Source organism: Miniopterus natalensis, chromosome 10, assembly GCF_054644295.1.
Source record: "Miniopterus natalensis isolate mMinNat1 chromosome 10, mMinNat1.hap1, whole genome shotgun sequence".
In the NCBI taxonomy this organism is placed as follows: domain Eukaryota; kingdom Metazoa; phylum Chordata; class Mammalia; order Chiroptera; family Miniopteridae; genus Miniopterus; species Miniopterus natalensis.
The window spans coordinates 18,209,847-18,224,767 of record NC_142090.1 but is presented as its reverse complement, the minus strand read 5'-3'; the positions used below and the strand labels follow the sequence as shown (position 1 = coordinate 18,224,767).

At 35.9% G+C, this 14,921-nt stretch overlaps 1 protein-coding gene across 3 annotated transcripts in view; it reads right to left on the bottom strand.

Annotated features, from left to right (window-relative positions):
• The window catches only part of ZNF800 (zinc finger protein 800), a 45,172-nt gene that overhangs the window by 10,400 nt on the left and 19,851 nt on the right, over positions 1–14,921 (bottom strand). The window contains exon 6 of one of the 3 annotated variants that reach the window (XM_087821039.1): positions 5,530–14,314. The exons of the other annotated variants lie outside the window; for them this stretch is intronic. Coding sequence (XP_087677165.1) covers position 14,314 — 1 coding nt within the window. The 3' untranslated portion in view covers positions 5,530–14,313. Of the gene's footprint in view, positions 1–5,529; positions 14,315–14,921 lie in introns of those variants that run through there. 3 annotated transcript variants of the gene reach the window in all.

The window sequence follows — 14,921 nt, the reverse complement described above, 5'->3', positions numbered from 1 at the left end:
AACACATATGACAATGCAGGACCTAATTTTTATTAACTATTATTTTAAATATGCACTAGTCCAAAAAGTACAGCTTGGCAAAGTAAAATTAGTATGTTTCAATCAACTGTTCAATGTTTAATAGCATATTTTTTCCTGTAGAATCTGGCTATAGATACAAAATTACTTAAGCTTATATAGATTATGTCAGATTCTATTAATTTACCCAGATGGCTTCCTCCTACTTTTCAGAAATAAGTTTCTGCCTTGATCAGAGGCATAGGGATTAAATCACAAGCAATTCCTGGACAGATCAAAGCTATGAGACTCAACAAATCTTGTGCAGTTCAAGAATACCAATAGATTGTTTTATCTTTAAAAATTAGGTATTTCCTTTTTAAAGAAATAATCTTTTAAAATAGGTATTACAGGTTTTATAAAAGCCCTCTAAATGCAACACATAGATTAGTCCACATCACCTATTACTATTATAACTATCCAGTACTTCTCAGAGTAATATCAAATACATGGTATATTACAGATTTTATACATGGCAGTGGGGGCAGGAGGTAGGAGGTAGGGTGGGGAAGGAAACAGAAAACCAGTGCTAGCCAAACATCATTTTCCAAACGAAAAACTGAAATAGGACGACACTGAACTAAATTACATAATAAACTGAAAGAATGTGAGAAGTGCAATATTATGTTGTTTCTATTTATTCTTCCTGGTAATCTCTTTGAAACCTATGTTGCAACAACCACATGTACGACGACTCCTAAATCTCTAGCCCCTGCGCCTCTCTCCTGACCCCTAGTCTATATATCCTACTCCTAAGCATCTCCAATTAAATGTCCCACAAGCACCTCACACTCAACACATCTAAACTTTAATTCAACATTTCCCCCTAGAAAGTGTTCCTCCTCTCGTTCCCTACCTTAAAGAATGCTACCACTCACCTGTCCAAACAGAATGCCCAAACCTGAGAATCATACTAAATTCCTCCTTCATCTCCACCGTCTGGAAAATTCCACTTCTGAAATAATTATAGTACAGTATCTGAATCTGTCTCCATAGTCTCACTGGAATTACCTAATTTAGGCCGCTATCACTTCTTACATTTCTGAAACTGGCTTCTATTTTATTTCCCCACCACAAATATTACCCTCTACCTCCACTCTGCTCCAATCTCAATGGTATCAAACGTCCCTGCTTAAAACCCTTCAACAGTTACCCTTCATCTTGAAAATATAATTCAAACTACTACTTGGTACATAAGATCTTTCTTGATTTGGCCATTGCCTTGTCTCATACTCCTTCCCTTGGTCTACATGTGGTCTCATGTCTCTGTACCTACCTGGGAAGTTTTTCTGCCTAGCTAACTCAAAACTAGACTCAAGGATGAATTTAGGAATCATGAAAAGCCTTCCCTGGGTTTCAGGGAAGGCTTTTCATAGTAACATTCCACTGCTGAGTATCCATATAATGTATATTCTTCCACCCTACTTGAGAGTAGGAAATGAATTTCTTATCTCTGTAACCCTAGCTCCTAATTCTGTCCTGACAGACTAGAAGCTCAACATGTCTACTGAATGGATGAAGCAAGTCAACCTAAGACAGTGAAATTTGAAGAATGCTAATGCAATTCTTAGACTTTTGACACCAGAGCAGGCTTAATAGGAGGAAAAAAGTATAATGTGATTACTGCTAATATGTTCCTTTTAACAATTTACTTCACCTTCTATTCAATAAGTTGAACATGAATTCTTCAATCCTTAAAAGGCAAATACCTCTTTTCAAATACAACTCGTCCTACAAGTAATAAACACTTTAATTAGCATACAATATACTTGCTTACATCACTCAAGAGGCTAAAAAGGAATCTGGGTTAATGCAGCCTAGCAAATACCTGTTTGGCTGCATGCCTACGGCACCACCTATGCATCAATTTAACAGGTAAACAAATCTAGCTGCCACCACCAAGGGCCCCTAAATCAACTGCAGTTACATCAGCATTAGTATGTGTGTGGGGTAATATAGTTGTTGACTCCCACACTCACAGATATAAACGCAAAACACAGAAAGGAGAAGCCCATTACTATTTCAGAAAGGCTAGAACACAAACCAAGGACTCTGAGACTGTAGGCAGATTCCAGGACCCTGTAACTTCTCTGCCTTTGCTATCTCCTGCTTGCCTATACCGATAAGCTATCTATCATCTATCCACTCCTTCAACAAATGCTTTTTAAGCATTACCATGTCCCAAGCATTGTAGTATGCACAGGATCTACATAACTCTCCTTGGTCCCTTTTTTTCCCTCTCCAGTTTCTTACACAAATCTCTCCAGTGAGAAGAGACGTTAAACAAAGCAATGCACAGATATAAGCATAATTACAAACTATGTTGAATGACAATAAAGAAACATGAAATGAAGCTACAAAGGACACATACTTTAGTTCATCTTTATTTAGAAGTGACATTTAAGCTGAGACCTGAGAATGAGTAAGTTAGTCAAGTGATGAACAAAAGCAATGAACATACAGTAGCAAGAGATCTGTTTTAGGAAGATAGTTCTGACAGCAGCTTGGACAACAGATTAGAAAGGAGGTCAGTAAAGAGCCTATTGCAGTAGTGTAGGAAAGAGATAAGAGTTCAAACTAAACTGCTAAAAGTGGAGATGGCAAGGAGGAACTAAATGTAAAAACATTCAAAGGCAGGATGGACAGGCACTGATCGCTGACTAGGTAAAAGAGTGTAAGAGATGCCCTGCCAGGCGTAGCTCAGCAGCTGAGCATCGACCTATGATCCAGGAGGTCATGGTTCGATTCCCCGTCAGGGCACATGCCTGGGTTGTAGGCTTGATCCCCAGTAGGGAGCGTGCAGGAGACAGCTGATCAATGACTCTCTCATCACTGATGTTTCTATCTCTCTCCCTATCCCTTCCTGTCTCTGAAATCAATAAAGTCATATTTAAAAAAAAAAAAAAAAGTGTAAGAGAGAGAAAGAAGTCAAAGTATTTCCTAGGATTCTAGTTAGCCTTGGTAAGTGGGAGGGTAGAAATGTGAATAATTGAAACAAGATACACATAAAGGAGGAACAACTTTAAAGAGAAAATAGTAAGTTTGTTTTACCAAGTTTCTGTTGCATTTAGGATACTAGAGAAATATCCATGTGGAGATGTCTGGCATGCAACTTTAAAAACAAATGGTCTTATTTTTTTAAAAAGGTCTTATAATCAGAAGAATAGCAGACTAGAAAATAGTTCCAGAGTATCTTCACAGAAGTGTTAAGTGATGCTCTGGGAGTGGATGAATAAAATAAAAAAAGGAACTAAGAAAACTTTGGTTCTTATTTAAAACTCTAGTAACAAAATAAAAGCCAGTGGCAAGAGAGGAAGGAGCATCAGTTCAATAAACATTTATCAGCATCCACCACATTCCAGGTATGATGCTAGATACTAGGTATATAAGTAAAAGAGAAGAGCTATAACCTAGGGGAGGGACATAAATAGATCACTTCAATATAGTTATAGATGGGGCACTCTAGAAACACACTAGGGGGAAACCCAGCCAAATCCAGTAGTTCAGGAAATACACACTGGAGGAGACAGTGTCTCATATAAGGCTTTAAGACTGATTTAAATCATACAAAGAAAGTTGGTAAGGGCAAACCAGATGAATCAAGAGAATATTCCCGGACTTTTGGAATGCTGAGCAGGATAATGGGTTGAAAAAAAACCAACAAAAAAACCCTGCAAGAAGCCAAGAAGCTAAAATGATTTAAACTGGAAAGAGTTACTCTTAGAAGAAAATAACAGATTCAGAAGATGGGAAAAGTGGACAAGGGGTTTTTGGTAGAAAATTTACAGGTTTGGGGGAAAATGTTGCAGAAGAGAGACTGGAGGAAGCTGCCAAGCTGTATGAGGATTTGGGAAGATAGATGAATAAAGAGAACTTATATAAAGTTTGCTTAACTTTTATGTAGTTGTACCTTTCGACATCCTTAGACAATTCCTGTAAATAGTAAAGTGGTTCATTATTTTCCAGAGATTTTTGAGCCTGTCTGTTTCTTTTGGATGTAATACTATGCTGAACGACTGGCCCAAGGAGAGCCAGTTGTAAGTGACCATGAAAACCTGGGAAAGGTAAATTTGTAAGCATTAATGATTGTAGAAAGGTCAATCGCGATGAAAAGCAAGAAGCCATCAAATTGAGCATGTATGTGGTCATCGATGCCCTTCAAACAAACTTTCAATACAAACGTAGGGGCAGAAAACAACTGCAGATGGTTCACAAGTGAATGGCTAGACAAGGCTCTCTATTTTTTCATTCATTCAACAAATATTTACTGAGTGCCTCCTATGTACCGGAAACTATCCTAGACCCGGGGGAATCAATGGTGATCAAGACACACATTTCCTCGGAGTTTATTGTCTAATAGAGAAGGAAACAGACAATTACAGTTACAGTGAAATTAGTGCTAAAACAGAGTCGTACGAGAGCACATGGAAGTTTGACAGCAGCAGCTGGACTGAAGATAGCATGAAGGGGAAATTTACTTTTTTGGCTAAAAGGAATTTGAGCAGTTTATAGACTGAGGTGGAAAAGCTTGTGGAAAGGGAGACAGAAGATGGGAAGGGGGAAAGAAAGAAGGGTAGTTGGAGAAAGGTTCATGGAAGGAGACTGACAAGGGTAGAAGTGTTGGACTTGGGAAAGAAGAACACTTCTTCCTCCAAAGAACCAAAGGAGGAACAGAAGACCAAAAAAAATCTGTGATGCGAAAGGGACAAAGAAATGTCCTCTACCTTTTGCCATATCATAGGCAAGGTTGCCTCTTATCAAGGATGTAAAAACAGGGTTAGAGGCTTTGAGGACAGTGTAAAAGTTTTGAAGTTTGCAATGTGAGAATTGGATAAATGAAATAACTAACCAATTCCAATTTAAGATTACACAAATCTTAAAAAGATTATAAAAAAAAAAATCACTAAGTGTACATCCATACAGTGTGTAGTTGATTATGGATTACTTATCAGGGCATACAGTCAATACATTACTCCCATGAGTTTGAATCTGTCACCATTACTTAGTAGCAATGGCATAAATAAGGACACTCAGGCACAGAAGGCAGGTAACAGAAGCCATTAGTAACAGAAGCAAAAAGGAGCTTGCAGGTAGAGAAGCTATATATAGGGTGCCCCCAAAAATGTATACACACACTTTGAGTAATTATAAAGGTAGTGCTTATTAAAATACACTTCATTTTCAAAATTGAGCTATCAGCTGTTAAAGGGTGTATACATTTTTTTTTGGGACACCCTGTATATCAGATGGCGAGGTACTGGGAAAAGAAGCTGAAAAGCAAAGACATATTGTGAACTAATGATAAGCCCAAAGATAGCTGATGTTAATGTTCCTGCCTTCTTTTCTTCCAACATGCTCTTAGCACCTGTTCCATGCCAGGTACGCTGTGAGGCACTGGTGATACAATGATAAGATACAATTCTTGCTTGTAAACTGAGAATATGTTCATGTACCCATAGCCTACTGTTGTTGTTTTTCTAAAAAAAAAAAAGCCCAAACAGTACTCTGAGTTTCATTACCCAAAACTATACTTTGTTCTTTGTTCTATAAGACATTAATCACAAAGAAGCAAAATTATATCAAAAAGTTCAACAAATCCTTCAACAATTAGCCAAAGGTGCTGCAAAAAAAAATGTCAACATATTGAAAACCCATAAAATAATGTTTTAACTTAATAAGTTTGTGTATATCTTGGCTTTATCACAAATGTTACATTTGACTTTTCATTAAACGGTTGGATTAATGCCAACAAAAAGGCAACGAACATCAAATGGCAAAGCAAGATAACCTGAAACTAAGTGCTAGAAAGTATTTCAGCATCAAATTGATAACAATTTCAGTGATCACTACAACAGTAATACATATTTATTGAGCTCTTACTTGAGCCAGGCATTGTGATAAGTATATTATATACAATATATTAAACTTTAATAAATTCCCACAACAAACCTACCTATAAGGTAGTTTCTAATATCATTTTACAGACAAGAAAAGTAAATCTTAGAAAAATTAAGTTACTTGCCCAAACTACACAGATAGTAAGGAGCCAGAACTTGAACTAGGGTCTGTAGATTCTTAAAGAGCCACACTTTAACCACTGTATGATTCTGTTTCCCCAAAAGAATGGGATAGTGCCAAGTACCTGATGGTCACTCAGTAGTGTCTGTTGCTGAAGGAATAAATGAGAGGATATAAAGTAGCTATTGCAGAGTGAGCCTAAATATGGAAAATACAAGTAGAAAAGCAGAAGCAGTATTTTAAGGATTCACTAAATCACTAACTCAAACTGTGCATCATAATTATGGGTGTCTGGAAAATAGCAGCAACTGGCATAATGGCCTAAAATGCTGTTAGAGGAAAGGTAATGGCTCTTTCTCAGTGAAAACTTCAGGCTGTCCGTCAATCTGCAAAGCCAAAGATGGAAACTGCATCAGGCAGTTCAGGAAAGGAACTGCAGATGCTGATCAGAAAACTTCCTATTTTCTCAGCATGCAAAGGATTATTGGTGACACACTGACATAAAAGCCCAGCCCACAGGTTACCTTTAATTCTATCACCATTAAAATGGAAGAGCCATGTACTAGAAAGATTATTACATTCTAGGACTATCCAGATCCCTCTTGTAAAAGATTCCCATTGAAAGATTCCTTTTATTGGGTCCAGGGCCATGTTTTACTCCACTAACTCTGCCACCATGATCACCAATGGTAGGACCAACAGAGAGAACCTGTCCCAAGAGCAGCCAATCAATGAAGAACAGCCTATGACCAGCAGTCTGTGAAGAGGCCTGGCACAGAAGATTTGCCCAGCCTAACTGAACCAATCACACTTTCTCTTATAGGAGTCTGAACTCGAGTTATATGGAGAGGGAAAGTAGCTGAAAGACAGAGAAGGTATGCAGCAGAAGTAATGAGGCAGTAATAACCATACAGAGACGACACAAAATGGGGTAATTCTTTTTTTTAAGAAAAATAAAAGCAGAGTCTGAAAAAGGCTAACAGCAGCAGAGAAGCAATACTTTCCCTACTAAAAGGGCAACACCCAATCACTAGAATCACATTGATTTTTTTTTTCCAGTCTCTATGAAATCTACATGATGAAGCAAAATTGTACATATACTTCTAAATTCCTATAAGGGCTGGCCACTTCTATCTCCCTTATTTCCCCACAGAAGCCTTCCAATAAACCCTCCTTGCCCGGCTGTCGTGACTTAGCAGTTGACATCGACCTAGGATCCAGGAGATCAAGGTTCGACTCCTGACCAGGGAGCATGCCCACGTTGCAAGCTTGATCCCCAGTCGGGGGCGTGCAGGAGGCAGCTGATCAATGACTCTCTCATCATTGATGTTTCTCTCTCTCTCCCCCCCCCCTCCTCTCTCTGAAATCAATAAAGACATATTTAAAAAACAGAAAAACAAAAATACCCTCCTTACTAGCTATAGACCAAGCAAAACTCTGTGTTTGCAACAAAAAAAGAAAAAAATCATAGCCCAGTATTTGTATATATGGGTGCATATGCAGCCACACACCTACAATTAGAAGACATGGCAAATTGAGTGGTGGCTGGTGATCCAAGCACTGTGGGGTTTACTTCCATCTTGTAGCATCTGTAGTTTAAAGATACTAATAGTGCTACTTAGCTCTAGTTTACTGCTTGAAATTCAATAGACATGTAATAATCAAAAGGCACGAAAATGACATGACCACTCTCCTACAGAAGCTTATATAAAACAACCTTAACAAATTGTCTCTCAAAAATTCAAAGGAACTACATCAAAATCCTTTCCCTAAGTTAATTTTTTTCCATATAATTCAGTCACTTGAGCACACAATATTCCTAGTGCTTCCCTATTTTTTTCTTAAGAGAAAAGCATTCCTTGCTTTTTGTTCCCATCTAAAATAAAAGCTACCAGTCACAACTAGCAGGTACTTTGGGGTTCAGGTCTACCAAAGCACCCAAGAGTCTCAGCTTTTTTAAAAAATACTTTGCACAGCTTAGAATGAAAGTTTGACTACAGTCACAGTTCCACTTCTCAGAGCTAATTTACTTTCAGAATAATCCCAGATAAGGGGATTAAAAAGCCAATATTCAAAACCTGATTTGTAATAGATTCTGTGCTCTTAAGGTTCATTTAATGTAATAATTTCTCTGAATATCATCATTACACACTCTTGTATTGAACATGTTACCAGATTATATAGAGCAGGGCACTCAAATACATTGCAAGTTATTATTACTCAAGTATTCCAAGTGGGGGCATTTTGTTTATTTTGGTTTTGCTATTTTTTTAACCACATCATTCTTTTGCTTACACATTATATTTTGTGTGCAAGAAGTATGCTCCAGACATCTGACACAAGTAGTTGAGTATTAGAATTATTAAGAAGCCACACAACCCAGGTGTTGAAACCCCAGCACTTGATCTGAAGTTCAGGATATGAAGGTTCATCCAAACCTAGAGACAAGGTTCTCTGGTGTTGCAAATTATACCAGTCCCTAAACACTAAAATTTCTAAAATCATCTTATGTTAAAAAAGCAAGATCAGCCCTGCCCGGGTGGTTCAGTTTGTTGGAGTATTGTTTTGTGCACCAAAGGGCCATGGGTTCCATTCCCAGTCAGGGTACACATATCTAGGTTGCAGGTTCGATCCCCACTCAGGGTGCATACAGGAGGCAACTGATCGATGTTTCTCTCATCGATGTCTCTCTCTGTCTCTCTCTGTCCATTCCTCTCTCTAAAAAACATATCCTCAGGAGAGGGTTTTTAAAAAAAAAAGGAAGATCAACAACAGTCAGGTGTGTGGGTAAAACCCTTTCAGCAGATAATTTAACAGTACTTGGGCCTCAGCTGAAATTTGGAGTACTGCCACTAATGACTATCACTGGCAAGACTGTTAAAAAGTACCATTTCTTATCTTTTCATGACACACTCACCAAAGAAACTCCTGACTTAGCCTAAATCATGCTCTCCTGAAGAATCCACTCTTTCCATAATTGAAAAAATTTTCCCTCAAATAGTACTCCATACTTACTTTTGTTTTACAGAAATATTTCAGCTACATTAATATTTACTCCATGTCAATATTTTACACATGACCAAAAATAAAATATTTGTGTGATAGGACACATACTAAAAAGAATTTTAAGACAGATGGGTTACTCTGGGGAGTAACCATAAAAACAAAGCAAAACTTACAATGAATGTGCTTACAACTACCTAATACCCTCTGCAAGATAAATGAAAAACTTATGAGTAAGAATGATAAACTAGTACTATCTAATTAGAATAGAACTGATAGAAAATGATATAGTTGGTTATCTTCATTGTCTCAATTAAATACAAAAACAGCAGTTAAAATATATATAGCAATAGTTTTCTCTTCTAATGCATTTTTCTAAATTTAAGAGGTAATTTAAAAATTACACATTTTGATAACTTATAGTAATTGTAACATGCCAAACACTATTCTGAGTAATGTAAATGTTTTTCATTTTATCCTCAGAACTTACGAGGTTAAGAAATATTGGGATCCCCATTTTATAGGTGAGGTAACTAGGGCACAAAATATTTAATTAACTTGCACAATGTCACACAGGAAATAATTTGTGGATCCAGAAATTTCACCAGCTAATCTGGCTCCAAAGCATTCCACTAAGCTGCCAATAAGGTAATGTAGTGAATGTGCTTTGCGAGTGGTAAAATATGCAAATGTCAGGTGTACTGATCAAGGGCACATGCTTTGCAGTCAGACCTAGTGTCAGGTCTCAATTCTGTAATATACTACCTATGTGAACTTGAGTAAATCACTGAACTTCTCTAAGTTTCCATTTCCTGTTATATAAAATGGGGGAAATGAAGTAACAGTTCTTACTTCAGAGAGTTGTTGGTGCATTAGGGGCACCATGCAAAGGATTAGCAAAGTGCTTGGCATACAGTAAGCACTCCATGAACGTTCATTATTACTAGCTAATACTAAGAATTCTCTTTATTATCATAAACTCTCATTTTAGCACTGGTGGCATTTTCTAAAATAAGTGAAATCTATCAATATTGAGATAATAGAAGTTCATGAAATTAAGACTCAGAGTCTCAAAGTATATGACAGCAGTTTTGAGATGGAAAAAGCTACTACTTACTTTATTATCAAACATTTATTTAAAGTGCCTGGGTATACATTAAAATGTGCTAGGCACTAAATAAAATTATCAAGACATAGTCCCTGACTTCAAAAATACACAACCAAGCAAATTAATTCTGCTGAGGGGGCACAAACAGCAAAACCTCCAACTTTGGGCATTTTCCCAACCAGGTGCACCTAACCTATGTTCCCCCATTTGTGGTGCGGTAGTGAATAGTGAATATATGCAGAGGAAGAAGCCTAAAAATAAATAACAGAGCTGACAAATAGAATGTAGAACATTAAGATCCAGGAAGAAATGAGCTGACTTCTCACCCTCTCACCTTCTCAAAAAACATTTTAGCTATCTTCGTACTAAGATCTCTGTTAACCAGAAGAGAAAATAGGAAAGATAAGAGCTGGAAGCGCAGAACATGAGTCAAAGGAAAAGGCTACAGAAACAAATTATAAGAAAAGAAAAATAAATTTGGAAAGTTAGAAAAGCCAAAATAATTCTGAGTTTAAGTGAAACGTGTTTTATTCTGAATTCTATCATGTGCCTGATGACTTAGAAACCAAACAACTAATAGCAGTCCTTAGATTGCTATTCCTTACTCCTTTTCAATCCCGAGGTTTCTATCAGCTCTTAAAACCAGAGGAGAGGAAAAGAATAGCACAGAGTACAGAGGATACTGTCTCTCAGCATAGCCAACAGCATGCTGCACATATCTTAAAGTGTGGCTTCAGATCAACTATGAGAACCACAGTTATCATAATTCTCATAATCTACAGATTCCGTTAGAAAAGTAAAATTCCTAACTAAGGATCTGAAATACTTCCATAGGCCCTGCAGGAAACCTGGAAACCTCATTCCCAAAGTTTTAGAAGCATTTCTCTCTCATCTTCAGTGGTCATGCTACTTGAGAGTTTTTGCAGCTTCTAACAGGAAATGATTATCCACTTACTGCCTCTCCATCTCCATACCTAGTTGTCATAGCACCTACTGGGAAACCCCTCTTTCTATACCCACAGCCTCAAACCACAGCAAAGTAACCAAACCCCCTGCTACTCCATCCACAGGCTCTTTAAAGCAAACTGAGAACAGCCTATTGACCATAAAACAATATAACACATATTCCTAAAAAAATGTTAAGGTACTTTTAAACAGTACAAGCAAGCTGTGTCAACACAAAACTTAACTCATATATACAAAGCCAGGCTAAAAATTAAATATGGGTAATTTATATATTCTCCAAGAATATGTATATATTCTTCAAGAGAGTTTTCCTCTTGAAATAGGGAATAAAGAAAAAAATAAGAGCCATGTACCAACAGTCATTGTGCATTCAAAGTACATCTGCATGTTCTAATGAATACCTGCCCAGTGTCAGCCATACCTCATCCAGCTCTCACACTATCCAAACGTAGAAAAGTTAAAGCACAAGCCATATCTTTTATTGTTTCTACTTTTCCAACACACTTAGGAGAAGATGGTATCTTCAGCAAGAAAGATGAATTAAATTCTATAGAAAAATTCTTATTTGAGCAAATAGCAGCAAAGGTGGATATTATCTGTAGGCAGAGATAGGTCTTAATATATTATAAGCAGTTTCTGATGGTTCTTTTATCTCCCTACAACAATAACAAAAAGCACTATCAATATTTCTCTATATAGTCTACATGCAAAGAAGCTTCCAGCATAAATTTCCTAGGCTTCTTCTCAAGAGCATCAACCCTAAGCCCGTGAAATGACAGAGCTCAAGAACCAAAATAAAACCAAAAAATAAGAATGAAGACCAGAAAGGAAAAGGAAGAACAAAGAATTTCTAATCATTTCTACCCGTTCATTCTACCTTTCTACACTGGTCCCAGTTTAGCCTCTAACTTCTGTATCTGCCATGATCTGTCAGTTTGGCTATTATGATAAATATTCCTAATCTCTCTAGGCCCTCTAATGTAAACCAGTCCTGACAAAGTACTATTTTTTTCTCAGTGCTCCACATAATATTTTTGACAGTCCTTGAACCCTCAGTCCCTCCTTCTAAATTCCTGCTCTGGCCCTAGAGTTATGACAGAGAAGACATGTGGACACAGGTGAGTGAAGTAAGGAAATTCCAACAACTGGGCTCCCCTCCATCAACATCAGGCTATTTCTCTTTCTTCCATACAATACTTAACAAGTAAAGCAGAGAAGAAAAGTCTGGCATACAGATGAAAGGCTGTAGCAAAGAGCTAACCCAAGCTTTTTAGGAATTCTCTTATCTTTTCACTGGTTATAGGTACTTAAGTCTGTAAAACATCTTTGGAATATGTCTTGTGTGTAGGAATGCATAAAAGATAACACCTTGCAAAAGTCAAACATAGAGGTTTAATAATGTGCAACTAATGAAGATGGTTCATAAATGAAATACCACCTACACATTTAGTTCCCTAAATATATTACACTATTAATCATTAAAGTTAGACCTATAAGTACAAGTTTTCCATATGTGGAAAAGTAAATCTGTTTTTAAATTAAAGAGAAATTATAACTCTAATTCTTAAAAATAAAACTATCAAGATATAATTCAAGTGTAGCTGCTCATAGTCACTGAATAAATTTAAATTTGATAATAAAACATTTAAGTTTCAACCAATGCACCTTTGTTGAAGCACATTTAGCTGAAATAACTCCAAGTCTGGTTTATTTCCATCACATATAGTACATTTTTCCAACAAGAGCATGTACATTCAATATAGAACATTTCCAGCAACAGTTACAGTCTTTCTAGTTTCCTTTCACAGTATATTTTAGTGCAAAGCACTGGGAAGGGTAAATGTTTTTCTAGCTATAGAAGTATTTTATTATGACCTTGTGGATCTTCAACATTTTAAAATTTTATACAAAAAGTATATAGATGGACAGGGTCCCTCCTAAGTACAGGTGTGAACCTATATAAAAACATGGTATATTCTCTGCTGTATCTTTTAAAATTATAATTTGACAAAAATTACTAAAAAATAAAATATTCCCTAAAAAGTACAAAATATTGATACACAAAACCTGTCCAAAACTTCATAAAGATAGATGTACTTGCTTTTCCTAAAATCTTGATTATAAAAACGAACAAGAATTCATTATTTTCCAAATTTTACAGTAGGAATCAAATATTATCTAAAAGTGGTCATTTAAGATTTTACTTGGGAGAAAAAAAAAATCAGGGTTTACACCCCCACCTGCCTTTTTTAACAATATTTAAAGAAATATAAGCTAGTATCATAAGAAGTGGTTGTGCATGGATTGTCTGCATCCATAAAATATCAGTAAGCTATTTACTACCTTCATATTAACATTAGTAAATGTGTGGTCTTTTAAAAAAATAGAAACTGAAAAATTAAGTTGCATCTATCATTAAAGTGCTTTGTATAAAATTTAAAGAAAAATAGGGGAATGTTAAATTTTCATAAAAATCTCAGATGTTTACAAATGAAAAATGTAATGATCATGGGTGAAAATGGACTGGAACTTTGTTATGGTATATATTTTAGAATGAAACTTCCAAACATTTAAGTGCTGGAGAACAAGTTAGAAATAAATGAATGTAAAACTAATTACCAATAATTAGTAAGCTGAATATGTATAATGTGCTGATACTAATTTGTCTTTTGGTCCTAACATACACTCACTAGGAAACCATATGTCTGTACAATCCATATGAAAATTTTGCCAAATAAAGTGGAACAAAACTAAAATCATTAAGATATAAAGTCTTTGTCAATTAAAAATCACCAGTGGTGATATTTTCTTCAGGTTGTTGATCACTTTAATCAACAAATTATTTGAAAACAAAATTTGAAATATTTTTGTAGAAACTGTAGACCAAATGTGCAAGGTCAAAGGTGGTTAGCTGATGGACTGTGATAACAATGTAATGTCACAGCTACTTGAAAGTGCTGGAAAAGGCAGTGCCCTTGAACCAAGTGGTTAGATGATTATCATTTTAGTGAGAAAACAGCAGTTACAGTCAAATATTTATGAAAATGTTTTTCTTTTTTTTTCTCATAGTACCATTTGAAGACGTTTAGTGGTTCTAACACCAATTTAAAGTCTTTCCACAAATATGAACTCCAAACCTTTTCGTACATCACTTGAAGTTATCTGAGGAGAAATGGGAATAAATGAACACTTTTGAGTTTACCAATCAAAGCTTGTTTTAAAAATTATACAATAGTAAATGACTTCTAAAGAATGGTTTCATCTCAAGTTTTCCACAAAAATAAAAAAAATGTGATAATCAAACCACAACATTTAACCTATTCAGCACTCAAACTAAGTATAATGCTTTAGAACCTGAATCCAAAACTAATTTAATACTAATTAAATATATTAAATGCCTTAACACAGGGGACACAGGTACTGAAGGTAAACTTTAAAAATATAGAGACTTGAAAAAACAAGTATAGGGAGTCTACTCCTTATTTTATATTGCATTTTAAAAATCTACATTTGTTCCAAAACCTTCTAAAAAAGTAACATTTTTTCTTTCTTCTCAACAGGGATTTCTCTTTTCTTGCTACGCACAACCACACCAAAAAAAAATTTTTTTAATCCCTATTTAATAATATTAACTATGTTGAAATGATCACCAAAAAGTTTATTTAAACAAAAAGGAAAAAGTAAGAGCTTTGGGACCTAAGTAATCACTCTTTTCATAGATTAAACTTAAAAATGGTAACTGACATACACTCCCTAGGAGAAGGAAAAA